At 55.6% G+C, this 26,740-nt stretch overlaps 11 protein-coding genes across 11 annotated transcripts; 7 read left to right on the forward strand and 4 right to left on the reverse strand.

The window, feature by feature from the left end:
• Nucleotides 1-100: 100 nt before the first annotated feature.
• On the forward strand, nt 101-1,802 carry C8Q71DRAFT_732851 (nucleotide-diphospho-sugar transferase). The gene is made up of 3 exons (XM_047922287.1): nt 101-416; nt 472-1,390; nt 1,452-1,802. The coding sequence occupies exons 1-2, from the start codon at nt 220-222 to the stop codon at nt 1,382-1,384; spliced, it is 1,110 nt and encodes a 369-aa protein (XP_047783487.1). The 5' UTR covers nt 101-219; the 3' UTR covers nt 1,385-1,390; nt 1,452-1,802.
• A 2,824-nt stretch (nt 1,803-4,626) lies between these two features.
• C8Q71DRAFT_853000 (uncharacterized protein) lies at nt 4,627-5,762 on the forward strand (the record flags this gene model as incomplete). The annotated part of the gene is made up of 4 exons (XM_047926886.1): nt 4,627-4,719; nt 4,774-5,521; nt 5,575-5,699; nt 5,751-5,762. The coding sequence occupies 4 exons, from the start codon at nt 4,627-4,629 to the stop codon at nt 5,760-5,762; spliced, it is 978 nt and encodes a 325-aa protein (XP_047783488.1).
• A 639-nt stretch (nt 5,763-6,401) lies between these two features.
• C8Q71DRAFT_732862 (eukaryotic translation initiation factor eIF2A-domain-containing protein) lies at nt 6,402-8,755 on the forward strand. The gene is made up of 5 exons (XM_047922288.1): nt 6,402-6,521; nt 6,570-7,111; nt 7,161-7,464; nt 7,516-8,405; nt 8,459-8,755. Exons 1-5 carry the CDS (start codon nt 6,491-6,493, stop codon nt 8,585-8,587), a joined length of 1,896 nt encoding a protein of 631 aa, XP_047783489.1. The 5' UTR covers nt 6,402-6,490; the 3' UTR covers nt 8,588-8,755.
• Nucleotides 8,756-9,599: 844 nt separating this feature from the next.
• C8Q71DRAFT_793946 (uncharacterized protein) lies at nt 9,600-11,779 on the forward strand (the record flags this gene model as incomplete). Its single annotated transcript, XM_047925513.1, has 2 exons — nt 9,600-9,997; nt 10,060-11,779. 2 exons carry the CDS (start codon nt 9,600-9,602, stop codon nt 11,777-11,779), a joined length of 2,118 nt encoding a protein of 705 aa, XP_047783490.1.
• Nucleotides 11,780-11,919: 140 nt separating this feature from the next.
• C8Q71DRAFT_203514 (uncharacterized protein) lies at nt 11,920-13,498 on the forward strand. The gene is made up of 5 exons (XM_047916980.1): nt 11,920-12,331; nt 12,420-13,114; nt 13,179-13,276; nt 13,340-13,422; nt 13,485-13,498. The coding sequence occupies exons 1-3, from the start codon at nt 12,060-12,062 to the stop codon at nt 13,196-13,198; spliced, it is 987 nt and encodes a 328-aa protein (XP_047783491.1). The 5' UTR covers nt 11,920-12,059; the 3' UTR covers nt 13,199-13,276; nt 13,340-13,422; nt 13,485-13,498.
• A 391-nt stretch (nt 13,499-13,889) lies between these two features.
• C8Q71DRAFT_732874 (uncharacterized protein) lies at nt 13,890-14,699 on the forward strand. The gene has a single exon (XM_047922289.1). It carries the CDS (start codon nt 14,088-14,090, stop codon nt 14,397-14,399), a length of 312 nt encoding a protein of 103 aa, XP_047783492.1. The 5' UTR covers nt 13,890-14,087; the 3' UTR covers nt 14,400-14,699.
• A 509-nt stretch (nt 14,700-15,208) lies between these two features.
• C8Q71DRAFT_203588 (Alpha/Beta hydrolase protein) lies at nt 15,209-16,827 on the reverse strand. Its single transcript, XM_047916981.1, has 2 exons — nt 16,365-16,827; nt 15,209-16,295 (listed from the first exon to the last, which is right to left on the reverse strand). The coding sequence occupies exons 1-2, from the start codon at nt 16,546-16,548 to the stop codon at nt 15,454-15,456; spliced, it is 1,026 nt and encodes a 341-aa protein (XP_047783493.1). The 5' UTR covers nt 16,549-16,827; the 3' UTR covers nt 15,209-15,453.
• Nucleotides 16,828-17,607: 780 nt separating this feature from the next.
• Nucleotides 17,608-18,722, reverse strand: C8Q71DRAFT_732878 (uncharacterized protein). The gene is made up of 2 exons (XM_047922290.1): nt 18,076-18,722; nt 17,608-17,974 (listed from the first exon to the last, which is right to left on the reverse strand). Exons 1-2 carry the CDS (start codon nt 18,698-18,700, stop codon nt 17,940-17,942), a joined length of 660 nt encoding a protein of 219 aa, XP_047783494.1. The 5' UTR covers nt 18,701-18,722; the 3' UTR covers nt 17,608-17,939.
• A 74-nt stretch (nt 18,723-18,796) lies between these two features.
• On the forward strand, nt 18,797-21,913 carry C8Q71DRAFT_827154 (glycoside hydrolase). Its single transcript, XM_047926313.1, has 3 exons — nt 18,797-19,263; nt 19,316-19,415; nt 19,470-21,913. The coding sequence occupies exons 1-3, from the start codon at nt 18,929-18,931 to the stop codon at nt 21,639-21,641; spliced, it is 2,607 nt and encodes an 868-aa protein (XP_047783495.1). The 5' UTR covers nt 18,797-18,928; the 3' UTR covers nt 21,642-21,913.
• C8Q71DRAFT_203833 (uncharacterized protein) lies at nt 21,874-23,453 on the reverse strand. Its single transcript, XM_047916983.1, has 5 exons — nt 23,088-23,453; nt 22,856-23,031; nt 22,512-22,797; nt 22,337-22,459; nt 21,874-22,276 (listed from the first exon to the last, which is right to left on the reverse strand). Exons 1-5 carry the CDS (start codon nt 23,187-23,189, stop codon nt 22,130-22,132), a joined length of 834 nt encoding a protein of 277 aa, XP_047783496.1. The 5' UTR covers nt 23,190-23,453; the 3' UTR covers nt 21,874-22,129.
• Nucleotides 23,454-24,814: 1,361 nt separating this feature from the next.
• On the reverse strand, nt 24,815-26,261 carry C8Q71DRAFT_203687 (OPA3-domain-containing protein). Its single transcript, XM_047916982.1, has 5 exons — nt 26,009-26,261; nt 25,906-25,952; nt 25,726-25,848; nt 25,448-25,672; nt 24,815-25,390 (listed from the first exon to the last, which is right to left on the reverse strand). Exons 1-5 carry the CDS (start codon nt 26,042-26,044, stop codon nt 25,174-25,176), a joined length of 648 nt encoding a protein of 215 aa, XP_047783497.1. The 5' UTR covers nt 26,045-26,261; the 3' UTR covers nt 24,815-25,173.
• Between the last annotated feature and the right edge of the window lie 479 nt (nt 26,262-26,740).

Consider the following 26,740-nt stretch of genomic DNA (forward strand, 5'->3'; position numbering starts at 1 on the left):
CCCGTGTACCCGCTGATGCGTCCAGGATGACGAGTTCCCGCAATGCCGGGGACCCATATATGGACATGAGCGCCCGCCAAGTGCTGCGTACTGCGCTCTTGAGCAATGCTGGGACATGGCCTCGCAGCATCTGCCACCAACCTGCCACGCACTCTCCTGAGTCTATGTCTATGTGCACGCTTTAGAACGCTCATGATTTGCACGCCGTCATAACCATTCATGTGGATCTTTTCTCGGTACAAGGACTACACGCCCCTCTGGACAGACGTTGCATCGCTCAAACAAGCTAACCGCGCACATGCATTGCGCATCCTCGCCATTCTCCTCGTCATCTTGGTCTCTGTGTGGTACAATGGGTATTTAATCGCAAAATTAGCCAAGAAGTGGCCGACGCCTCTGGATAATTACCAACAACTGTGAGTAGACCGTCCGTCAGCGTGGATCCGCGCAAGCTGAACAAACGGACTGCAGTAATCCTAATCCGCTTTTGAACGATGAGTTTTACCAGTCTTTCAAGTCCCCGACCCACGACGAGACCGCCGTGGTGACATGCATGTACACCGACTCGTACGCTACCGCCATTGCGACGCTCGGGCACTCCCTCGACCGCGTGAACAGCACCGCGACCCGTCTCCTCTTCTACCTTCCCGAGCACGTCTCCTCCGAAGCACTCTGTATCGCGACCGCGACTGGCTTTGTACCGCACCCGGTCTCGCGCATCGCCCCGCCGCACAACGGCGAAGGCACGAACAAGCGCTTCCTCGACGCCTACTCCAAGCTGAACCTCTGGACGCTCAACGACGCGGGCTACAAGGCCGTCGTGCACCTCGACGCGGACACGCTCGTGCTGCGCAACTTCGACGAGCTCTTCGCGCTGCCCTACCGCTTCGGCGCGGTGCCCGACGTGTACGTCGGTTCGCACGGGTTCGCGCTCGAGTTTAACACCGGCGTCATCTACGCGCGCCCGGACACGGCGGTCTTCCGGGACATGATGGAGAAGATGCAGACGCTGTCGTACGACGAGATCCAGGCCGACCAGGCGTTCCTGAACCAGTACTACGCGGCGTCCGCAGTCCGCCTGCCGTACGCGTACAATGCGAACCTCGCGATCAAGGTGCGCAAGCCGGCGATGTGGGAGGACCTCTGGAAGCGCGCGCGGGTCGTGCACTACACGCTTGTGAAGCCGTTCCTCGCGGAGGCGGACAACTCGGGCGAGACGATCGTGCCGATGGAGGGCCTGGAGGAGAACATCCGTGCGCGGATGGGCGAGTTCGACGGGGTGTTTGAGGAGGAGCTCCTCGAGTGGCTGGGGCAGTGGAAGGAGACGTATGCGAAGTATGGGGAGAAGCTGAAAGAGTGCGAGGGGAAGGTGGGCGACGTTTAGGTTCTGGTGAGTTTCATATAGTCCGACGCCGTGTTGCTGATCGTGAGAGCTTACCAAGTCAAGGAAGCAGGACCGTAGTCCGCACCCCAGGCACGCTGTCGGGGTCGTGGAGCGAACTGTATGAACAGAAGTCCAATCGAACTTCGCGCAGGCATGGCTCAATGATGAAGGTAGAGCGAGACGGACGCATATTGTCAGTGTGTGCACATATCCTTATTGTTACGCAACCATACACTGTAGTGACTACATCGAGTACAGCTTGTAGAATCCGCATCTGTCATATGTTCGCTGTCATCCCCATTCATTGCAGGTTCTGTCGGTCTGCTGCAAGTCTGCTGCTCGGTCAATCCATGGGAAGAGAAGACACAGCTGTTCTTCGGAGACCACGTGCTCGACGGTAGGTGATTGGGCTCCTCGGGGTGACCCAGCGCGTCAAGCCGTCTGCAGGCTGCGCTCAGGTTAGAGCTATCAATCATACCACTGAAATCTCAAAGGCGACACGCGTAACGGTCCAGCATTAACCGTAGAAAAGGATGGACTAGAGTACTCCCTCACCCAGTAAGTAATCTGCATAACCAGACATACCCAGTCGGTGTATGAGACGCCTCTGAAAATGCTACATAGGATTGTACTTTGCACTGTGCGTGCAGTGTCCACCAGAAACAACCGATTCCGAAGGATGATTGACCTGAAGCTTGAGCGCTTGAGCTATCAGCAAACCTGGCGGATATGGATCAGTTGCACCTTTCAGTTGTGGACTCTGATGCAAGCGCAACGTCGACCGCGTTCCAGGCCCACCCTCGGGATGCTCCCGCCGCGAGCCACCGACACCCTCTCAAACCAGTTGAAAAGGATGTTACTTGGCAGCGCTGAGCTGTTATTCAACTCGAGATAACTTGGGTAGCAGATGTGTTGCCGGAGCTGGATCCTACCTAGGAATGAATAGGGTCCAAACGAGGAAGTCGGCTTTTCTGTGCGACGCGCACAACGTAGCCTACATCAAGCCACACGGTGTGTCAAGTGCTTATCCTCATCTTATCCATCAGGCCTTTGTTTTACCGCAATTTCGCAGCACGTTAGCTGCAACCATTATTCACCGTCCGGATAGAAGAGACGGGGGTTATCCCCTCGAGCGTGTCACTATCCGTGGACAGTACGGGACGCTGGCGTATCCGAGTCTGTCGCCGGAACAGGTGCGGAGGCAAGTTTACAATTACAAGGTCGGCATCTGGCAACTCGGCTGCGTTTGGATTTCAATAGATGTTCGCGCGTCTCTCTGGGCCGTGGATGTGTTGGCATTGAAAGACGAGGAATCACACGCGATCTTGCGCGACAGCGTACAGAAACTCGTCACCCATCGGAGGGATCCAGTTGACTTGCTGTTGTGGGTGTGTGATACAAAACGAATAGCTCTCGTGTTCAATGTCCTGACCATCCTTGTGTAGAGGACCGACTCGATTGACCCCCGTGACCGTCTCACCACCAAGCGAATATTGGAACAGGATGTCAATTGGCAAGACATCGCCAACAACAAACAAATCGTGTGCCTGTCGTTGGCCTCTCACCTTCTGCGTCGACTGACTAGCTATTCTTTGCCTGCGCTGACTTCGTGAGGCCCAAGCCCGGCATCGCTAATATAGAACGTGTCGCAGCCTTCGAGGTTGTAACGTTCCACCGAGGCGAGGGCTCGGACTTTCATGACTTCGGGCGTGATGGCTCAGGCAAACTCGTCGCACCGAAGGGTATACGAGAACGTACAGAGATGTGGTGGACACGCCCGCATGCGTTCGCTTGGCCGCGTCGGAGGTCGCTTGAACGTTTTGCGTCGCCGAGCCCCGCTGGAGGCGTTTGTCCAGGTGTGTCCGCACAATGTGACCTCGCTTCTTTCTCCATCATGTCCCTTGAGTGACTGACTTTATCCGAGTCTACACCATCCATTCTCTGGATCTGCACTCTTTCCAGTCATAGTGGACCGCGTATATCGGCATCGTCTCTCCTATCGTCACGGCGACTCTTATTAATGCATAGTAAGTATCTGTCATCTAGCATACTCATCGATGTATATGTACCATCCCGAACACCTCTTCGGAGGTACACCGAGTCAATGTTCCCGTCGACCCCACGTCTTGACCTACTATACTAGTACAGTACACCGACAGTCCACTGTGTCTACATAGGGCTTTGCCCTAACGCGACAATAAATGGGATTTACAAACAAAACAAACCATCCCGAACGGCGCAATCATGCCCGAGTCCTTGTTTTGGCGCTGCGGCTCGCTAACCATGACTACGCTCAACTCACGCTGCACTCTGTGCCTTGACTGCAGCTGGAAGTCAACAGAGTTGCAACCAGCCACATTTGCCGCGGCAGATTTCGGCACGACCAGCGGCTACTACACTAAGTTTTGCTAGCGCCCAGGGCGTCATGGCGTCATGGATAAGAAGCCGGTCATAATGCAGACATCGTGTCCCGATGGTCCCAGGGGTCCCACGCAAGACCATCCATCTGCCGGAGCTTGAGCCTGGGCAGAGGCAGAGCTCATTCGCCACCAAGCTTGTTGCAGCCCATTGCGACCATATACTAGGTTCTTCTACGACAGTCTCTAATCCGTAGGCCCCATGAGCAATCTCGTTATGACCTCCAGTAATCAGTCACTGCAATGCGAATGCAAACCGGATGTTAGATACATTAGTTCCCGTAAGTGAATCACTGTGACTTCTTAGCGAGATGTTACTCCGCTTATTACAGATCCCCCATCGACCGAGCGGTGCTTGGCCGCACTCAGTTGGTGCCGTGGGGTCTCAGGCCTCAGGCGGGACCCTGTGGGCCTGGGTTCAGCCGAGACAATACGCCGTCTCAGTCCGTGTGCGTCCCAACACACAGATCTTGCTCTCGATTCAGACAAACACTCCTATACTGCACTCCCTGGCGACCCCGCTGACATGCAGGGCTGGGCAGCGTACCTCTGGCTTGAGACCTTGAGAATATGCTGGACTGGTGCCGGTCTCTGTCAACCCTCGTCCTCTGGAGGCCGCGACTCGCTATCAGCGTTCTATCCGTTATTCGTACGCCAGCCGTATTCCCGGACGTTGCTCGCCAATCGCTGTGCACTGCGGGCTGGTCGTCGGCATACCGCCCCATGCACATGATGCTGCTAGATGGTATATAGGGGGATAAAGGTTGTTGCTCTTGACGAACCGCTGCCATTTCTCTCAGTGACTTACACCTCTCGACACGCACAATGGATTACTTCGACTTCGACATGGACTTACCTGAAGAATGGCTGACAGATGACTCAGACGACGCAGAGGGAAAGGCTGTTATGGAGATCTTGGTACGTACACCACGGTCCAAGGTTGCGCCTCGATAGCGACTGAAGAGACATTAGGTCGGTACACCTGCGGAGTCGCCCGATGAGGACGACTCCTCTAGTCATGTAACGGTATCGGTCTCCTACGCCTTCCATCCATATACCTCCTTCGATGACCTCGCCCCAGACCTCGTCTTCGTCTCCAAAGACCAAGTGTTCTTCTACGTACATTGTCAGAAGGTGCTCGCCGCGTCCGACAACGGCTTCGCCATGCTCCTCCCGTCCTCCTTCGAGCTCTCCTTGGGCGATCAGCCAGCCATCGTCGTGGTCCCCGAGCCCGCCGACGTGCTCAACATCCTCTTACACGCCATCTACGGCCTGTCCGCCCTCGAGTACCGGCCCTCTTTCGAGATTGTATCCACGACGCTCGACGCACTCCCGCGGTACGGCCTCGCCGAAAAACGCTTCGCCAGCGCAGGCACGCCGCTCTACGACCTCGTGGTGGCGTGCGCGCCGTTGCATCCGATCGACACCTACGCACTCGCTGCGACGCACGACCTCGCCGACGCCGCCACCGCCACGTCCGCGCACCTCCTTGCGTTCCAGCTCGCGACGCTCTCAGACGAGATCTCCACGCGCATCGGCGCGGTTTATCTCAGGAAGCTGTTCTTCCTGCACCTCGGGCGCATTGAGGCGCTGAAGCACCTGTTGCTCCAGCCCCCGAATACGCATACAGAGACACTGGAATGCTCAGCGACCCAACAGAGATCCTTGACGCGGGCGTGGGCATTGGCTATCGCTCACGTCATGTGGGATGCGGAGCCCAGTGAGTGTTGATTGCTGTGAGGAGGGGGAAGTGCGAGCTGACGATACCCATAGACTTATCAACACATCTGTTGCAAGCGGCGTTGCTTCCCCTGCACAAGGAACTGACGTGCCCAAAATGTCAACTGGCCCTGCGCGATAGGATAGCGCGTCTGACCATCGACTGGGCGTCAGTGAAGGTAAGGTAGATGTTGTCTCTTGGTGATTAGTGTCCTGACACCGTACGCCAGAGGACAATATAGCTCGCTCGTGCAATGGTCTCGCAGCTTGGACTTGCTTTCTCAAAGACGCAATGCGTATATACCCCAGACTCAGGCGTTGTATTGTATGACTGTACTACTCTGTTTGTTGTAAAATTCTCACTGTAGCCTTCGTATCCCCATATAGCGGGCGCCATCCCGCGATGTTATCGCTTGACAGTGTAACTTACTTCGGTTCAACGTAGCGTTTTGGGCGCCTCACTGCCAACGTTCGACAAACGGTCTTTTCTCGTTCTCGAGTCAGACTCGGGAGCTTGAGGAAAGCCTGTGCCTCAACTATGAGACTCAAAGACCGAAACCAAGGCAGTATGATGTAGTAAGGCTAATATATAGCTATGGTGAATCGAACATGAAGTGTACAGGAACGCGACTCACCATATACTATCAGTCACTCCTCGAGTCAGCCTCGAGTCAGCAATTTGCTTGCCATGGACCCTTCGCCTGTAATGTCAGTGCTACTCTATGCATATGGGATAGCTGCTGTAGCGTATGAATACCCATTTCTGGGTAGACAGCCTTCTCAGAGCTGAAAGGTGGCGCAGACCAATGAGAATGCTGTTACGTAATCATGGAGGACCGGTTATCGATTTTCGGACAGGCGCATGAACACGGTCCACACACCTTGTCCCCGACGTCCACGTCGTCCAACCCGTCGCTGAAGCATTCACTTGCTTCTCCCTCACTGTCGGCTTCGAAGCTTCTGCATTCAAATGGCGTCCGCACCGTCTCAACAGTACGCATGTGAGTACAGCTTTCATTGCGTCTCGATCTGAACCTTACGGCCTGCAGTCCGCTCGCAGAAAGCTCTCGGCCTGGTGGGCGGAACGCCAAACTATGAGCCTCTCGACCACTTCCAGGCCCCTGACGTTTCGGCTCGCACCTACCAATACAGTGCCGACGGCCGCCTGTACGCCTATGCGGTACCCTCCGGCGTGCGCATCTTCCAGGCCGAGAGCGCGCAACTTTTGCAGGAGTTGCCGCTCCCGAACATCGTCGACATCGCGTTCTCTCCTCGCGGCACGTATCTCTCTACCTGGGAGCGACCGACGAAACTCGAGGATGGCACGCAGCACAAGAACCTCCGCGTGTTCTCTGCGTCGACGGGCGAGGAGCTAGTCGCATTCACGCAGAAGTCGTTTGAGGGTTGGGATTTGCAGTACACCCTCTCGGAGTCTCATGCGATCCGGCTGGTCGGCCAGGAGATACAGGTGTTCCACCCGGCGAACTGGTCCGCTGGTGTGGTCGACAAGCTCAAGGTGGAAGGTGCGACGTCGGTCGTGCTGAGCCCTGGGCTTAATCCCTCGGTGGCTGTGTTCGCCGCCGAGAAAAAGGTGCGTTGATCGTCCGCGCAGCTCGACAACCTTAATCACACGCATGCAGGGCGCACCCGCAAGCGTGAAAATCTACGGTTTGACGGGTCTCGCCGGGCCCCCCACGTGTCAGAAGACGTTCTTCAAGGCTGATAAGTCTACGATCAAGTGGAACAACCTTGGCACGCAGGTGCTTGTGCTCACGCAGACGGAAGTGGACCAGGCGAACAAGAGCTACTATGGCGAGACCGGTGGCTTCTATCTTCTGAGCGCTGCAGGTACCTTCGATTGCCGCATTACGCTCGACAAGGAAGGCCCCATCCATGACTTTGCTTGGAGCCCGAACTCGAAGGAGTTTGCTGTCATCTATGGCTGTGAGCCCTTTCATCCCGCTTCTTGCCTCGAGACTGAGGCAGCCTTTTTAGTTATGCCGGCGAAGGCCATGTTATTCGATCAACGGGCCCGGTCGCTTCACGACTTCGGTACCGCCTTCGCCAACTTCGTCTCCTTCAATCCCCAGGGACGCCTCATCACCTTAGCTGGCTTCGGTAACTTGGCAGGCAAGGCAGATATATATGATCGCCGTTCACTTACCAGGGTCACGAGTATCGACGCCTCCAACTCTTCGCACTGCGAATGGTCTCCTTGCGGGCGGTTCCTTCTCACCGCGACGCTCTCGCCCCGCCTGCGAGTGGATAACGGTATCAAGATCTGGCATTGCACGGGCCCACTCGTCCATGTCCATCCCATCGAGGAACTGTATCAGGCATCATGGCGGCCCACTCCAGTCGATGCGCTCCCGCCCTTCCCTCAGGCTATCCCTCCATGCCCTGCCCCAGCACCGAGCGTTCAGGCCCACGCCGCTGTTGCGAAGCCCGCCCCTGCGCGACCCGCTGGTGCTTATCGACCTCCTGGCGCGCGTGGCCTTGAGGCGAGTACAGCGTATAAGCGTGACGAGTCGGGTTCGACGAGCCCCAGTGCGCCCTCGACGCCGAATGGGAGGTACAGTCGCAGCCCAGCGCCAGGGCGCATCCATGCGAACGGCCGGAAGCATGTCCCGGGCGCACCGACGTCGCCCTCGCCCGTCCGGGCCCCTGCAGACTCAGAGAAGCGTGGGCGGAAGAAGAAAGGCAAGAAGGATGCTGCAGCGGTTGTGGATGCAGTGGACTCGCCACGGCCATCCATCGAGATACAGGTGAACGGTATACCGAATGGGGCTGCGAGCCCTGTTAACGGTTCGGTACCGCCCACTCCGGGTGCTGATGCGAGCAACTTGGACCCGATGGCCAAGAAGGTTCGCAACCTGAACAAAAAGGTGAACTTGACATGCCGCTTCTTGGCCAGGACGGTATACTGATTATACTATAGCTGAAGGCCATCGAGGAGCTGAAGGAGAAACAGAAGAAGGGCGAGCGGTTGGAGGCGACACAGCTGAAGAAGATCGAGACGGAGGCAGAGATCCGAAAGGAGCTGACGGGGCTAGACATCACCTCATAGTCTGTCCCCCTCTTGGTTTCTTGTCTCTTCGTGCTTTCGATCTTCCTTCGTTCGGCTGTCTGTGGGGATCACATCGCATTTAGAGCACTCACTATCTATTTGTTGTTCATTCGCGGATTAGGGCATCTGGGGAAACACAAACAAGCTGAAAACATGAGATTTACCACAGCATTTGTGAGGCCCACACTACAAGGCACCGACGGTAACCTCATTGCACTTGGATGTAACCGACTCTTGCAGGAAGTCTGCTCTATCCTTCCGTCGCCGGGACACAACAAGCACTGATGGGTAGCGGCCGTAACCAAATACTGGAGCAACGAACTGAACAATAACGTATCCGGTCATGCACAGGTCAGGAGCATCCTGTGATATACTGTACATACTTATGACTGACAACTCTGCATGAGGCAACGCGCATGGCCGCTACATTGTTGCTATCGAAATCTTTGTCCTCATGCTCTGGTGCCGAGTCATCGGGTTCGCTATCGGTGGGCGACAACATGATGCGACGTACGTCTATTTTTGGCGTTGCTGTTGTTTGCTCGCAGGGAGCTCCGCGTCGATAGTGACTAGCGGGGAGGATCTCTTCAGAGCTGTCTTTGGGTGCAAGAATGCAGTGCGTAGCTGCGAGTACGGGTCCCTGCTTGCTCATCATGTGGCGAGGCTGAGTTGGTTAGTGACCATTGGCGTTACATTGCAATTGGCGACTACTTTGACCCTGCCTGTGAACGCATCTCGGTTGAGACTTTTTTGTTCAGGTCACGACCAATGGTGTAGCAAGCCTTGAAGTACCGAGTCCTCTATGAAGCTCTACACTTGTTGACTCCTACGGCACGGCCCGCTCGAGTCAACAAGGCGAGCCGAGGAGTCATCAGCTCTTGAGGGGCCGTGGCAACCGAAGGCGATGACGCGCCACCAGGAACAATTGCAAACCCTTGAGCTAAAAGCCGGGCAGAATGCATGTTCAACGTTCAGCACTTCTGCAGCTAGCAGTCCCTCGATACGCCACAACATGTCCCCTCCTCCAGCAGCAACATCGTCCCAAAACGTCACTCTGCCCGTCATTCCGGAGCTTTACTCGCCGGACTTCCTTGACATCCTCCTGCCCGTCAAGCAGCAGATTGTGCATGAACTTGTTCCTGAGCCCGCACCTGTGGCGCAAAACCCTATGATGGACGCACTCAAGGCGACAGCCCACCGGACTTCTACCGCAAACGGTGCGCCGGCGTACTTGTCTACGCTCTCGCCGGCCCTGGATGCCTTTCAGGCGCTCCGGCCGTCCGCCTTTGGCCCTAACATTGGGCTGTATCTCGACGCGGCATGGGCAGAGGATCCGCAGCTGACGTTGCGTATCATCTGGCAACTGCGAAGCATTCACGACGGCAAGGGCGAAAAGGAAGTCTTCTACCAGTAAGTAGTCTGTTTCGCTGTTGCGCTTGACTGTTGGCTTACGCGGTACGCGTTTAAATCAGGGCGTTTGGCTGGCTCTACGAGAACCATCCACGGACTGCCATCACCAACCTACCCCAGCTCGTCGAACCCCGGTGTACGCGCCCGAATGGGAGTAACGATGCCATGTCGCATGGCTACTGGAAGGATCTCCTCAACATAGTAGCCCTCGCAGTCTCTGACGAGCTACGACCTATAGGGCATCCTGCGAGATTTCTGCATGCGCCCCGTAGCTGCTATGCGGTGAGACGCGCGGAGCAGCGTGCGAGGGCCCAGGGGATGGACCTCAGCAGGTCAGGGCGGACACAGGCGAACCACATACGCCTCAGTACCAAGCTCAAGGAGCCGAAGTTCCGTGCGCTCTACGTGATGGTTGCGCGTCTCTTCGCCGAAAAGCTCGCTCACGACGTCTCCCTCCTCGAGCAGGTGGAGAAGGAAAACCACGGTTCTGACGAGTGCTGGGCCCTATCAAAACGACTCTCGCTGGTGGGGAAGTGGGCACCAACGCCAAACCGTTCTCATGATCGTGTCACGAACCTCAGCACCGCGATTTGCCTCCTGCTGAGGGACACGGGTGTCTTCACTGGCCTGCGCATCAACGCATCTCGCGATGAGCCATTGCCTGCGCTCGAGACACATGTCCTACGCTCTTACTACCAGCGATGGGTGCTGACGCCGCTCCGACGCTCGCTCGCTGTCCCCGAGCCGCTGATGTCGGCGGGGAGGTGGAAAGAGATTCAGTACTCGCGTGTGGCGTCCCACTGCATGAATGCCAACGGCGTACACTTTTTCAAGCACGATCCCGAGGGTTTTGCGGCGTACTTACTCCAGGTCGAGAGCGGTGAGAAGACTATCAGTGGCGCGACGCTGATGCCGCATGAGATCGTGGAGGATGTGCTGGAGTTGGTGCGCGACGACTGGAAAGGGGCATGGGAACTGGAGGATCTTATGCGCAAGAAGCAGCAGATGCGTATGCGTGTCCTCGAAGCGCAGTGGATGTCGCTCGTCCAGCGACTGCGCGAGGCTGGGAGACTCGACAGCGCGCTCGCAGTCTGCGACGTCTCGGGCTCGATGTGGGGTGGACCGATGGAAGTCGCCCTCGCCCTCTCTCTCATCACTGCTCAGCTTTCCAAGCCCCCGTTCTCCAATGGCTTCATCACCTTCTCGCAGCACCCGCAGTTCCAGGTCATCGACTTCGAGCGCAACGGCCTCGCACGCACGCTCCAGCAGATGCAGCAGTCACAGTGGGATATGAACACGGATTTGCACGCCGTCTTCGTCGATCTGCTTCTACCTCTCGCTGTCAAGAACAACGTCAAACAGGAGGACATGATCAAGACCCTTTTCGTTTTCTCGGACATGCAGTTCGACGAGGCGTCGACCGCACAGCCTGGTGCTTGGGAGACCAACCACGACGCGATCGAGCGGGCATACAAGGAAGCGGGTTACGAGGTCCCGCAGATCGTCTACTGGGACCTGGCAGCACACCCAGGTCCGGGAATGACTGCGATCCCTGTGACGGCGGACCGCAAGGGTGTTGCCCTCATGAATGGGTTCTCCCCTGCGCTTCTGAAAGTGTTCATGGGTGAGGCGGACGCCGAGGAGATCGTGGAGGAAGTCGAAGACGGATGGGAGAAGGTGAACGAACAGCAGGCCACGGCCCGCAAGGCATTCGACCCCTACACCATGCTGAAGAAGGCCGTCTCAAAGAGGAGCTTTGATGGGCTCGTTGTCCTCGACTGAGTTCTTCGAACACGGCCTGAACGACTGGGTTGTAGCGCTATGTCACTAATGTACGGATACCCTCATGTAACTTATAATACTTACATTAGTCCGATCTCGATCTGCGCTGCTAGAGGCTGCCCCTTCCGGCAGTGCCATAGCGCTGACTCGTCACTCCGATCGCTCAGTTCGAGTCTTGGTACGGACCCATCACGCTGAGCATCGTGTGCCTACTACATTCTCCTCACTCTGCCCAATCATAATATCTCATCATTGCATCCTGCCACCGAGGCGTTCTGGGATGCAGTCTCCGTCTCATGAAAGTCGTCCAGATGCCAACCGTTCCATGGAAAAGTCGGCTTACTGGTTCGCCGATGGCAATGTTATCCTGCAAGCCGGGGATCGTGGTTTCCGCATCCATACGAGCCTTCTCTCCCGACACTCCGTCTTCTTCCGCGAACTCTTCGAGCTTCCGCAGACATCGCCAGAGATGATAGACGGCTGCGTCGTAGTACAAGTGCACGACCCGCCCGGAGACATAGAGATTTTGCTGTCTGCCTTGTACGACGGGTGGTACGTGGATTGCGCCCTTTTCATTGTCAGCTTGTGTTGCTCACACGATCCCGTTCCCGTTGCCATCATACCGTACGGCATTGTGTAGTACGTTCAATGTCGGAGCAAAAAATCGCTTACCGTTCTCAACGGTTGCATGCCTCATACGACTAGGCCACAAATATCAGATGGAATCCATCTTGACGGGTGCCATATCCCGTCTCAAGACCTGTTTCCCGGCCTTATATGCGGACGCCTGTATGCTCCGCAATCGACGCAGTTCTTACATGTCATTCAAGGACGAGGACGCAGTCGCAGTCGTGAACCTGGCGCGGCTCACTCAGACCGGTATCGTCTTACCGGGAGCACTTTTCGTCTGCGCGCTGCTTCCGAACGAGTTGTTGCTCCACGGGGTTCCTCGCGGAGACGGCACAATGGAACGGTTAGCTCCGGAGGACATTGTACGGTGCCTCAATGGCAGGGAGTGCTTAGTTCGGGCTGCTAGGACGCGGTTTGAGTGGCTACTCTTAGAGGATATGTACACTAGTGATGATTGCAGCCAGGAGGAGGAGTGTCAGCCCGCTATGGAGAGGATGGCCAAGGACATCGCCCGACAGGGGCTGCTCAGCAATATCGACTTCTTGAACGTCATGCTCGCAGGTCAGCACGAAACAAACAACATGTGCGTAAGCTGCCGGCAAATGCTGGACGACGACGACAACAATGTGTGCGTGTACATTTGGTCGAACCTTCCGGAATACATGGGAGTTCCCGTCAAGGATTGGGGCAAGCCAGATGCGCAAGGTAAGCCATGTCAAGTCATATAGCAACGAAGCTCTCATGCTCCTTGACATTGTCACCCGCGCAGACGTGCCAATAGAGTCGTGACACCGGACAATCGCGAATCACGACTACTGTCACTCATCCTATCCGGCATGTTTCCGTTATAAACATAAGGTGGCTTCTGTGCGTAGCATGAGTCACCTTACGGTACTGAGTTTGTCAAATACACATACATACCGTTCGTAGGCATTGCGCGACGCATACTCCACTGCAATGAAGGGACTTCAGACGGTCACACCTCCTTCAAGTTGTGACATGTGTCTATCAAAGTATGTACTGCAGGCGGGTTCCGTTCCTACGGTGCTTCTGACTGACCTTTACCGCAAGCCAGTACTTGGTCGGATAGGAAGTCACCACCCATAACGAGACGGCCTTCGATGTTTTGGTTGTCGTCGACTACTAGCTTCTGGTTGTGTTTTGTGCCTGGCCCCCACTCACTGCATGTGCAGTTATTGGATCATATCATGCCCCCACTCATCAGAGTCATTGGTTACTATGTATGTGTACTCATTTTAGTCTTCACTCACGATGCGTAAGTACTAGTGATACGGTCGCGGTGCTCAGGTCGAGAAGCATAACGTTCTCACAGCCGCTGCAGAAACACTCCTTGGCCTTCCATCGCCGGGCCTGAACGAATATTGAATAAGTGGACCACAACTCCATGTCTGATCACTGAGCCTGAGAACTTGAGCGCAGGATTGCGCTCGGCGCCTACTTAGGCCTAGCGGCCTGCCATCAGATCCGATCTTGCGCAAGTATGTACAGCAGCCGCAGCGCAGTGAGTGACTAACCACAACCACTCCTCTCACTCCGTATAGTCCCGTTCTCTTCTTGTTCCAAACTCCAGTGCTGGCAGCCCACCTCATCTTTCTTGTAATCCGGCATCTGATACCAAGACTCTGCTCAGCAACGCATTGTATTAGGACACCTCGCGATGCAGTGTCACGAAGGCCAGCCAGAAACTCCTTCTCCGGCGGGGAACTCCACCTCGTACTGGTTTGAAGATGGCAATGTAATCCTACATGCTGGGCCACAATCGTTCCGCGTTCACATGAGTCTCCTCGCCCGACACTCCACCTTCTTCCGCGACCTCTTCAAGCTTCCGCAACCGTCGTCAGAGATGCTAGACGGATGCGCTGTTGTGCAGATGCATGACGTGCCTGGAGACGTGGAGATTCTGTTGTCTGCCTTATACGATGGCTGTGGGTGCGTGCAATGTCGTGATCGTCAACGAAGTTGTCGCTGAGAATCTGGCCTTGCGGTCGTGCCGCGCCGCATCATAGCATGTCTCTTGCAGCTAACAAGTGTCTACCGTTCTCGACTATCGCATGCTTGATACGGTTGGGCCACAAGTACCAGATCGAGCAGATTCTGGCAGGTGCTATATCCCGTCTCAAAACCTGTTTCCCACTCAGTTATTATGACTCTCCTACGCTCCGGAAACGATGCATTCCTTACATGAATTTTGAGGACAAGGACGCGATCACGGCTGTCAACTTGGCACGTCTCACGCAGTCTGACACCGTCCTCCCCCCCCCCCCCCCCCGGCGCTATACACCTGTGCTCTGCTTCCCAACGACCTCTTGCTGAATGGTGTGGCGCGCCCCGATGGTACGCTGGAGCGACTGTCTCCAGAGGATCTCATACGATGCCTCAATGGCAGGCAAGCCCTACTGGCAGCTGCCAGGGGGCGATTCAGCTGGCTATATAGACAGCCCAAGATCAACGTCAGCATTGAATGCATCGATAAAGAGGAGTGTACAGCCAATCTTGAGTCAATGGCGAAGGTGATCGTTCAAATCGGTTTGGTTGCGAACATAAACGTCTTGGACCCCATTGGAGACGAGGTGGAGCAGGGCGAATTGTGCGACAATTGTTGGAAGATGGTCCAGGATGAAGACCACGATAGTCGCGGTGCAATTTGGTACCGCCTTCGCGAATATATGGGAGTTACCATCACATAGTAGAACTTGCGAGGTGTGCAGTGTAGGTCGTATTGTCACGCATATTGTTGCGGTCTCAATGTTGCGATGGTACTGAACTCTGTTTCCGCAGACACGCTCACGGGCTCCCTGTGACCCTCCGGATGACATCTGCTTCAATCAAGCATCGTAGGCAACGAGCTCTCATGTACGCAATGTGATTTTTCGACCATGGCATTGTAGCCCCTGTGTTATTGTCAACCACATGCAGAACATACACACAACCACTGCGGTCCAGCATCGTGATACTCGACTCGGAGGCTGTACGAAGGTCGTGTACATGCATATCCTGCCCCTACGTGCAGCAGAAATGTTGCATCATTTGCGCAGCTCTCGTTCAATGAAGTCCATGCCTCTCTCTTGTGCTTCGTCAGATCCCGGTGCTGGTACCGGGGGGACAGTGCTCGTAACGAGCCCGTGATCTGCATCCGGGACGATGTCCAATACCGCCGTGACTCCCACCTCCCGCAATCGCTGGTACGTCTTCTCCGATTCAGAGACTAAGACACAATGGTCGTTCACCCCGTGCACGAGATACGTCGGCGGGAACGCCGCGTTGATCTGGTCCTCCAAGATCGCCGGCCGCAACCGCGGAGGTATCGCCGCGAGGCGATCCGCGTACGGTAGGCTTCGTAGAGTAGCGGAGACTGGCTGGCCGAGGACGAAGTCGAGGAGGTTGCCGTTGTGCCAGGCATGCATGAAGAGACACCAGCGGTTCTCGTCGTCCGACACCATCCCGTCGCTCCGCACTCTGAGCGTCGCCTCCGCTACGGCAGGGATCGACGGGTCCAGGAGGTGAGCCACGGAGGCATTCGTGATCTGGGCGGCACCGGGGAACCTTAGGTACGTGTTCTTCACCGCAAGCCAGTGGTCGGAGAGGAAGTCACCGCCCATGCCGAACATGGACAACACGGCCTTCGGTTTCGGCTCTGCGTAGATGCCCGCTACTCGCGCGACGTAACCTCCACCGGAGAAACCTGCGATCGCGAGGCGCGTGGCGTCCAGCGATACACTGTTGGGCAAGTGCTCTTTGGAGAACGTCGGACGCGCGAGGAAGGAGAAGAGCGCTTTCACATCGTCGATGATGTCGAGTGCGGTCGAGGGAGGCGCGAGGCGGTAGTCCGCTGCGATGAAGATGAGGCCTCGTCGAAGCGTTGACTCTGGAGTACGAGTACATCGTGAGTGCCATTTGTCCGCCCTTACATTGGGGACCGAGGATCCCAGCGTACCTTTCAGCCAGAACTCGAAGTAGATATCTTCTTCTAAGCGACTGCCTGACAGCAAGCCACCGCCATGGAAGTAGATCACAGCGGGCAGCGCGGCGCTGTCTGCGGTAGCTGAAGGCGGTATGGATAAGTCAAGCTTGATGTCGAGCTCGCCAACGCGGCGGTAGGTGATTGTTAATTTGCTCATGTTCAAGTTGTCTCGGTGTGAGGACACGGTCCGACGCGTCCGTGTTCTTATATTGTATCCATTCCCAGCGGCAGCTTCGTCAGTTTCACCGTGAAATCCTGTGAAAGCTTACCAATGCAGGAGTGAAATTACCAACGAACAGTAGCCTATGTCCGCGACAACAGAAGAGAAGGATCCCAGGCTACTGTAGTCTGACTCGCCCTCGCCCAGCGTTAGTACATACTAGCCAATGAGATGCTGATAAGAGTTGCGAAAGGTCAAGATCTTGTTCGCGGTTCGCTGCCGACGCTGCGCCTTGCACACCTCTCATGATGATTCATTCGACACGACCGCTTTTAGTGACGCTTGTAAGGTCGGCCGGAAGGCCACAGTTCAACATCAGTGATACGGCCATGGTACGGCCGCTACCGAGGCCCAATCTGCTTACGTAAGCCACTCTGGCCGAGTGTTGCATGGCCTCGTCTGTGCTCTCCCTTAGATTAGCTCATCCCCCATGTACTCTGAGACAATGAAGAGACATTATTGAGTGCATTATTGGCTTTCCAATGGATTTTGGGTGCTCTGTGGTATGGATTGTCTGTCTCGGCGTGCTGGAACTCCGTAAGCGCCCCAGACTCACGGTCACACCTGCCTAAATTGGACAGGCTGCGGACATCGGTTGCACTTAAGTTCTTTTCATCCGCAGCGATGTGAGTTATCCAACCATTTTCTGCGAGTCAGCCAGATAAGTTTCAAAGCATTGCGCCCAATCGCCCCCGTGCGCAATGAAGACGTCGTCCACCGCCAAGTGTGACCGTTACCCGACGGCGCTTACCGAGGTTCCGACTCTTCCGGCTCAAATTTGAGATATGGACTCCCCACAATATATTCAGAAGCTACAATTCAACCCGATACAGATCAAGAATAGTCTGTAGCACTCAACAGAACGTGAATTTAGTGAGGGGAGGCACGAATCGGAACGAGACTTTCGGCCAGACCAGCTTACGTAAGCAGATCGGGCCTCGGCAGCAGCCACCTCAAACGGAAATCGAACTGTGGCCTTCCGGCGTACCATACGCTTGAGACGTTGCTGAGTATGTATCACTGTGTCATCGAGTACGTGTCACAAAGTCATTGGCACGGTTGTCTGATAACTTGACGCCTTCGTAAACACAACCTACGCCAGCCGCGTGCAATTGGCCAACATGGCAGCAACTCAGAGGCATCATAACATAACTGCCGACTCATCGCGAGCGGAGGCTGGCCCTAGGTTCGAGACCTACTGTATTTATCCCATGTCGTAATATGTTGTCAACGATTCCTGGAGTCATCCGCGAGATGAACCTTGATAGGGAAGGGTCCGAAGTGTGATATGTAGCTGCGGCTGACAATGCGCGATGCCATTGCATGCTTCACGGGCTAGCATGAGCCTTCAGAATGTCAGTACCTTGAAACGTCCCCAATCGCAGAAAAGAGTTGGAAGATCGTAATGTCAGCTATACAAGCAAGGGAGAGCCTGAGAGGCCGCAATACACGGACGGCACTTACTGAAGCTTGCCTTCTCCATGTTTGACCGACATCTCGCACGCTCGACTCCTTGACACGGATTCGCACTCACCGACAACCTATGACACGAGTAGACCGAGTGAGGCTCCCCGCAGCAACCAACGTCCCGCAAAGTCGATGATTCCGACCCGGAGTCGTGCAGAGTTGCTTGACTCAGGTATCCCACATTACGCACAATTACCTGGTACGCACGACATGCGGGACGTCGGACGGTTCCTATAGTGAGGTAGATCCTTCGTCTTGCGCCGTAGGCATATGTGTTGCTATCCGGTGAGAGGGTCCTATTTCCTCGCAGAACCCGATTACGCACCGATTTGAAGCAAGCTGTCAACTCAGGAAACTCAGCGTAGGTCCCTTTGTCATGACCATCCAGCGGATATGATACTACAGCATGCCGAGGGACGAGTCCACGCAGCGATCGCGACGTTGATAATATAGGTATGTACCTGGAGGAGGAGCTGGCCGACGGAAAATGTTGTATACGATGCTCACCATGTTGGTCCGCTGCTTTTACGTATGGTGCCTGCAAAGCACCACTACACAAATTGTCAAAGTCCTTCCGACTCACTACATTGTTCTCGTGGCTCATGCGATCGCAACCGTACATACGTCGAGATATATGCACGCGGTTCGGAGATGAAGTGGCTTATGTAACCGTAGTGTAGATGATGCGGTGGCTGCTTCAGCCCAGTGCATACTGCAGGTTGCCTCCTTTAAGCTTCTTCAGCAGCTCTCATCTGGTGCTAGCTTGGACAGTGGTATTATTCTTGGACGGACTGAACAAGTCTTGGGCTGCTAGGTGTCTCGTCTTCCAGCGGCTCCATAATCACTATCCATGCCTAGAGTACCCTCTGTTTCGCCGGCGACCGGTATCCCTACACCCTCTCACTTCATTCATACCCTTGACAGTCACTTCGTCGACAATGCCGGGAGATCGATCCTGCTGCGAGGCGTGAATCTCTCAGGTGCAGATAAAGCCCCGGTGGACTGCCCATCGTATATCCTCAACGGTTTCTGGGAATCCGGAGAGAGCGGCGATTATGACTTCGTCGGCAGGCCGCTCAACCTCGAGGACGGCTCTGCCGACGTGCACCTGGCGCGGCTCAGAGGATGGGGGTTCAATATGCTGAGATATGTCGTTACCTGGGAGGCATTGGAGCATGCTGGACCGTGAGTGGGCTTCCTGCTGCGCATGTGGACCGGAGTCTCAGCGAAAGACCAGCGGAAAGTATGACTATGAGTTCATGGACTACACCGTCCGCGTCCTGCGGAAATGCAAAGACTATGGGTTCAAAGTGTACATGGATCCTCATCAAGACATTGTCAGTAGCAATTAGGTCGATCATTGCCGTATGCTAACAGAATACCCTGTGTAGTGGTCGCGCTTCTCCGGAGGGTCTGGCGCACCCTTCTGGACACTTCCTGCGTGCGGGATCAACCCTCGACATTTCACTGCAACACAGGCAGCTGTCATTCACGCTGAATATCCCAGCCCTGCAGCCCCCAAGCCCGTCGAATTGCCAGCCATGATATGGAGCACGAACTACGGGCGTCTTGCTTCGCAGACGCTCTTCACGCTGTTCTTTGCCGGCAGACAATACGCGCCCAAGTGCATAATTGACGGACAAAACATACAGGACTACCTGCAGTCGCACTATATCGCGGCGTTCGGTGCGCTGGCCGATCGGGTTCGCGATGCGGGCGACCTCCTTGACGAATGTGTGATTGGCTGGGACAGTATGAACGAGCCGTATGAAGGCTTCTGCGGGTACGATGATCTGAATACCGTACCGAAGAAGCAGGGGTCGACGCTCAAGAAGGGCACATTCCCTACGCCCGCACAGTCCCTTCGATTGGGCATGGGTCAGGCGCAGACGGTGGAGAAGTGGAAGTTCGGCAGCATGGGTCCTTCGCGTGACGGCTCGGAGACCATCGACCCTCAAGGCGTCACAGTCTGGATGAACCCGGAGAGCGAACCAGATGGCGTGCACCCTCACTGGGGCTGGCGGCGGGACCCGCAGTGGCAACTGGGTACTTGTATATGGGCTCTCCATGGAGTATGGGACGTCGAGTCCGGGGAGGTCCTCCAGCCGGACTACTTCAGCACCCCGGACAGTGACCGCATCCCGCACTTCATACAAACGCATTGGCTCGAGCACTGGCAAGCATTCTCCGCGCGCATTCGACAATCACATCCGGAAGCGATCATGTTCGTAGCCCCTCCCGTCTTCGCACTGCCACCGACCATCGCCGACGACCAGCTCAATGGGCGCTGCTGCTACTCCGCGCACTACTACGACGGACTCACGCTCGTAAGCAGACATTGGAATTGGTTTAACGCCGACGCGCTGGGGCTCCTCAGAGGGAAGTACTCCTCCACGCTACCCGCCGTCCGGATCGGCGAGAGTGCCATCCGCAAGTGCATCCAGGAGCAGCTCGGCATGCTCAAGGACGACGCGCCCATCCTTGGCCCGTACCCGACGATCATCGGCGAGATCGGCATCCCGTACGACATGGACGGCAAGAAGGCGTACGGCTACACTGACGACGGCAAGTACAAGGGCGACTACTCGAGCCAGCAGAAGGCCCTCGACGCGAGCCTGAACGCCGCGGACGGGCCGAACGCGCTGAACTACACCATCTGGAATTACTGCCCGGACAACTCGCACATGTGGGGCGACGGCTGGGATATGGAGGACCTGAGCGTGTGGAGCCCGGATGACCTCCGCTCGCGCGACGGCCCGAAAATGGAGCTGAGCGATGCGTCGTCGGCGGTCCTACTGCAAAAGGGCCCGAGCGTAATGACTCGCAGCGCCGCGGCGTCGTCGTTGTCGTTGACCACATTGGCCGCTGGCTCGGAGGACGAGACTTTGCGAGTCAGCTATGACCCGGTGTCTTTCTCCCGATGGGAGAACGCCTTCGACTTTCTGACTGATGGTGCAAGGGCCGTCAAGGCGTTCTGCCGTCCGTATCCTGTCGCCATAATCGGTCTGCCGAAAGACATTCAATTCGACATCGCGAAGGCGGAGTTCAAGCTGACCGTGCGCGTCCGGCCAGAGGATGCTCCCTCACCAGAGCGGCTGGGCAACCGGTCGGAGGAATTGGCTACCGAGATCTACGTCCCTCTGGTACACTACGCCAGCGACAAGCTTGTGTCCCGATTTGCAGAGCAGACATGCGACACGCCGACGACGCTGACTAGCGACGACGCCTTATCCAAGGAGCCGACTCCGTTTGCGTCTCGTAACGTGTCGACGGCGGATCTCCTCACACAAGGCCCGTCGACGGCTACGTATGACCGGCTGTTCTCCCCCGCAGCTGTGTCTTTGGCGCTCTCCGTTGACGTATCTGCGGGTCGTTGGGATGTTGACGGTCAGACACTGCGATGGTGGTACCCTGTACCGGGCGAAGGTGAAGCAGAGCGCGAGTACACCATCACCGTTCGGCGGGATGGTGGTACTATCAAGACTGCTGAGGAGGTGCAGAGTACTCACAGTGTGTGGGATGACTGCTGCGATTTCTTGAAGAAGTGTTGCGTGCTCATGTGAAGTCCTTTATACCTTGTTGTTGCTCTGCTCATGTCTGCGTTGGATTTGGATTTGGATTGTGTTTCACATTGTACCATCGTTGATAGCTTGTAACACACACGGACTGCTTTGTTTAGTGTTCCGTAGCGCGGACGATATGGGCTCATTAACAGAGGCAGTGATTGTCACGCCATGCATGGAAGCTTACTGTACGGCCACCGTTCATGCGGGCTCCCTGATCCCAAGTCTAGCGACAAACTTTCAATGATCAGGCGACAGCTCCGACCTCCGCCAGAGCTAACGATGCAAAGGGCATATGCATTGCCATGATCAGCACTAAAGCTGGCTATGTGTCGCGAAAGGTTGTGATGGTATATGATCTTGGTACGTATTCGAGAATAACAGAACGACTCGAGAGCTATTAATGACTGGACCCAAATAGCGGGTTTTGATAGTACATGAAAGATGCATACAGCATACAATACCTATAAGTGAACTCGTCATCTTAATCATGACAGCGATCGTACATGCGCTTCGATCTCTGGACGCCATACATTGCCGTCGTGGACGATTGAAGTAAGCCACAGATCTTCCAATCGTATTTTGTCGCTGCCGAAGGCCCACTGCTGGTTCCGATGCCCCTTGGACTGTGCTCGCTATAATATGTTGTTCATACACAAAAGACCGCATTGTGATGCGAGTATTGAGTGGCCCACCTTGTATATACGCACGTAGGTCTTGATATGCTGGCACACAAGGCACGCCAGACGGCCTCGAGTAATGGGGATCCCATTTTCTCGTGCGGGAACATAAGAGCCGCGACGTCGATATCCTGGCCACTACGATATGACGAATGAGGAATCCCAATAAAGCAATATGCAAGCCACGTACATCTATCATTAGATGGATTTGGCGGACACCTGTGCGTTCAAGAACGTGATCCCCGCTGGAGTCGAGTACGGGCTGAGCATGCTCGCTCAGTCCATCGCACACGCGAATACCAAGGGAACCGCGGACCTCGAACCGGATCGTGTCAGATCGCCGAGCATGCAGGGGTAGTGGCGTCTGCGGGATGCGCAGACGAGGTTGAGCTTCGGATGGGGGCAAGGGTCGTAGCAAAGGATCCGGCGATGTCGGAAGACTCCCGGTGAACGCCGTGGATGGAGATGGAGTAGCTCTAGATAAACCGAGGACATGAGCTACCGATGGGAATCGGTGATGACATAACAATTTACGGTGACAGAGACAGCAGGCTGTAGTTGGGTGAACTGCTTGGCGCACGCACGATTGGCAGAGGATAAGCCTGCGCGAACTCCGGGCACGGCGCTGGAGCCCAGCTCTCATCGTAGGTGAACAGTTGGCTTGTTGACTGCTCGTGAGGGTGGTACAGCAGAAACGGCTGCTGAGCGTTCTATTACGCTTTTCGTTAAGAGAACAATAAGCAAGCTATTGTGATGTCACACGCACCTGGTATGCAGGGACCTCCTCGAAGCCACGAAGGTCCCAAGGGAAATCGGCATGTGGGTCATAACCAATTGGCAGCTGGTTATTACTTTGCGAGGCCCACATCCCGAGGGACAGATGAGTTGTCTACATTGGGCGGATGTGTAGCCGACCCTTATACAGTGCCGCAAACGAGGCGAGGGGCGGTGCGATGAGTCGATGAGTCGATTCGCGGAACTCTAGAGAGGAACTTATGCCGGTACCCGCATCGCTGACTTCAACAATGCCGACAGAGGTTAGCGTTGCGGTCTACTCCAGCGGATTATGGCCACGAGCGCAACACGAGGGAGGGATGCGTTGACACATTCGCTTTGGAAGGCACAGCCGTTTACAACAGTAGACTTACTGCGGGTAACGGGCTTCCGGAGCCTCGGACGTGCCCCCGATGCGTACGGGGGTAGAAGAATGACATATCTGCTGTGCGGTCGAACGTGTAGGGTGAAATCAGATGAGCCCAACCATACACCTTTTAGGCAGTACACCAGATTGTACCTTTACGATAGCCGAGGTGTTCCAGACTTGAGCGGCTGCAAGTTCGCAAGAATTCGGCTGGCCTATTAGCTGTCCTCCAACCTCGAATACGTGAGCGGGGAATTCACAGCTTATCTGGAGATGCTGTGCGACGAGCTTCTGCGATGACCGCGCGCTTAACATGCGGCAGCAATGTGCTTGTCTTGGTTTTTGACAAATCTATGGGCAGCGTTCAAGCTGTCATGGCAACTCAGTAGAGTATCACCGAGGTTGACAAGCAGATGAAGACGGTGCATAATCACCGACATACCAGGGCCGGATTGGAGAGAGAGGTCGGAGCAGAGATGGTGCGACTTCGTGTCTGTACGATTGGCGCTGGTGGATCGGTATCTCGTGCCACATTTTGTCGGGGCTGGACCGAGGCGTACACAGCCAACGTTACGGTAGGCCCTCCGAAATGGCTAGCTGCACCGGTGAAGCTTCTCATGACGTGGGGAATATCGAACACATATAGCTATACTGAGGTCAACTCACCGAGGATATCCTTAGTCGCTCAACTCAGTCTCGGTCCTCAAGTCTGTCACCGAGTGGGCGAGCAGACAAGTCTGGGCAAAGGTTGCGAAGGCGTACACAAAGAGCGACGAGTCAGCTCCTGTTGTATGATCGTAATACTTATTGACGATCTGGGGTAGGCATTGAACCGATAGGACCCCACGGGTAATTCTTGCCGCAAGTGGGAGATGATCGTGCCAACAGCTGCTGACAGAGTTCAACATATCGCGCCATCAAGGCTGAGGGAGGTGATGAACCACCCATACTAGAATTCTGAGGACTACGGACTTAGTAGATAATATCAACATAAGACAACTTGCGTGGACCAGAGGCTTACCCGCTGACTTGCGTCGATTGACGTCGGCTCATTGGGGAGACACACATCAGGACCGCGCAAGCACGACTGCAGCGAGGATGCTCCTGCTTCGCGTGGCCACGGCGCGTTGATGACGGCATCAGTCGGTGGTTTGTGTGCGTTCAAGGAGGTGCAAGGCCCTGTGTGGCCCCGCCATAGAAGTGGTTATTGCTATGGCTCGACACGCGCAGGACACGCGAGTACCTGAATAGCGAGGGCGGATGAGGCAGAAGTATCCGATCAGAACATACCAAGCATTTGGCAGTGCTGGACAAGCTGCTGCATTCAGTACGTATCAATCGTTGGTGGCTGTACTTTACCGTCTTGAGGCCAGCCGCCCAGACGCGCGCCTCCCCGAGAGGAAGCACCAGTTGGAAGCGCCGGAGTCCGCAAGCGCTGATGCTGAGTACTCAGACGAGTTATTAGGCTTGCGAGCAGACAATTAACTCGGGCCTGGGAGACTCCTCGTGAGTGCAGCTGTCCGTAAGAAACCCATCGTGTTGCCACGCAGACGACTCTCACTGCGACATAGACCCTGCAACCGGACGATAGCAGCCTGAGCAGCAGCAGCAGCCATTGGCAGTTTGCCAGAATCCGACGATGGAAGCACAGGTATTGACGTGAACGTACACGAGGTTTCCTCCCAGCTGATGGTCCGAATAATCATGAGAATCAACTAGATGTATCCCTGGGGCTGTCAGAGTGGCGGGGTGCTGCGTCTGCGTCTGAGTCGCCTGGGTCCGTGGTCTGAGCTGCTGACGATGGTGGGGACCGTGGCCGTGCCAATTGAATGCGGGGCAATTGCAGTGGGGTACTCTCGAATTCGGCCCAACCACCCCGCAAGCCAATCTCCACCACGCGCTCCAGTATTCGCGCGAGTTCCTCATTCCTGCGAGGCATGCATCAACAAAGGTTGTTCGGAAAGACCACATGCGGGGAGCCACACCGTTGTTTCTCCTCCTCCCAACGCTCCTCGAATATCCTCTGCAACGACTCTGTCCGCTCCGTCAACGCCGTAACCTTGTTCTCCAGGTCATCCAGCTGGTCGTCCACTTTATCTCGTCGTTTGCTTTGACTTCGCGACGACCGCCAAGTTTCGGCCATGATTATTGCGGCTGCGACGCTGAAGAGGAATCCTTCTGCGAGCGCATTCGCACCGTTCTCTATGGCACTGCAATGAAGCATAATCAGGTCGACTCCGAGAGCGGATGGCATCGAACACACCGCGTCTCAGAAAGCGGCCGGACATGCTTAGCAGGCTCGCCCAGGAGGTTCGTTCGCAACTGGACCTCAGTTCTGTACATCCGCTGCGCGAGGTTCACACAGAACGTCCTGAAAGTCTCATGCCTACGCAAACGCGAATCTCAGCCTGGCACCACAGAGAACCAAATAATAACGGCTGACTGCTTCGCCTGCGTCTTGAGTTGGTTACTGATGGGTTTAGCTAGAGTCTGCGCGAAGTTGAGCAACGGCGGGTCATGGTGGTAGGAGGAAAACCCGGACTTACTCGAATGAGCAATGTCGCGATCTTCGCCGAGGCCATAGCGTTCGGCCGTCACAGTCAATAGCTCTGAAAGGGACTCAGAGAGGGCGCCAGGCTTCTGTGAGCCAATTACGAGGGAGTATGAAGCTGGGGAATATGGAGGTCTAGTGAAACTTGGTCAAGGTTGTGGGCGGCCGGTGGCCGGATGCACCCAACGCGATGCCGGAGGAACTCGTCACCCCGCAGCCTTCGACTGAACCATATTCACACTCGCATTCTACCGACTTCATGTGCAGTGCATGTCGGATGCTGCTTGACTAGCTTGACTACCTGTGGTGATTATACGAGGCGACGGACTACACTACGACTGGGTTACTGGCGGGGCCTCCGGCCTCAATATCAATATTTCAATGCTAGCGCCTCCATGCACGGGGCAGCGAGCGAATATCCGCCGATAAATTCGAGTTCAAGATCCGTACAGGAGCGGTGAAGTTGATGAATTCCCAGCCAGCCTAAACACTGTCCAAACCAGGTCCAAATTCAACGCTCACTGCTCAGAGCCTGAGGTCACTAGGAAAGTTGTGTGGTCTTATCGCCCCTTGTCTAAGTTGGACGGTGCTTCAGGGTGCCAGATGCCGCTCGCATAACCGGGTAACGTACATCATATGCAACGTGGATGCATTGTGTATCCACGACCACAGAAGACGTAACCAAAGATCGTGCATTATGTCGCTGGGCTATAGAGCCGATCGATGG

Source organism: Rhodofomes roseus (genome assembly GCF_022264815.1).
Source record: "Rhodofomes roseus strain CIRM-BRFM 1785 chromosome Unknown C8Q71scaffold_2, whole genome shotgun sequence".
NCBI lineage: Eukaryota > Fungi > Basidiomycota > Agaricomycetes > Polyporales > Fomitopsidaceae > Rhodofomes > Rhodofomes roseus.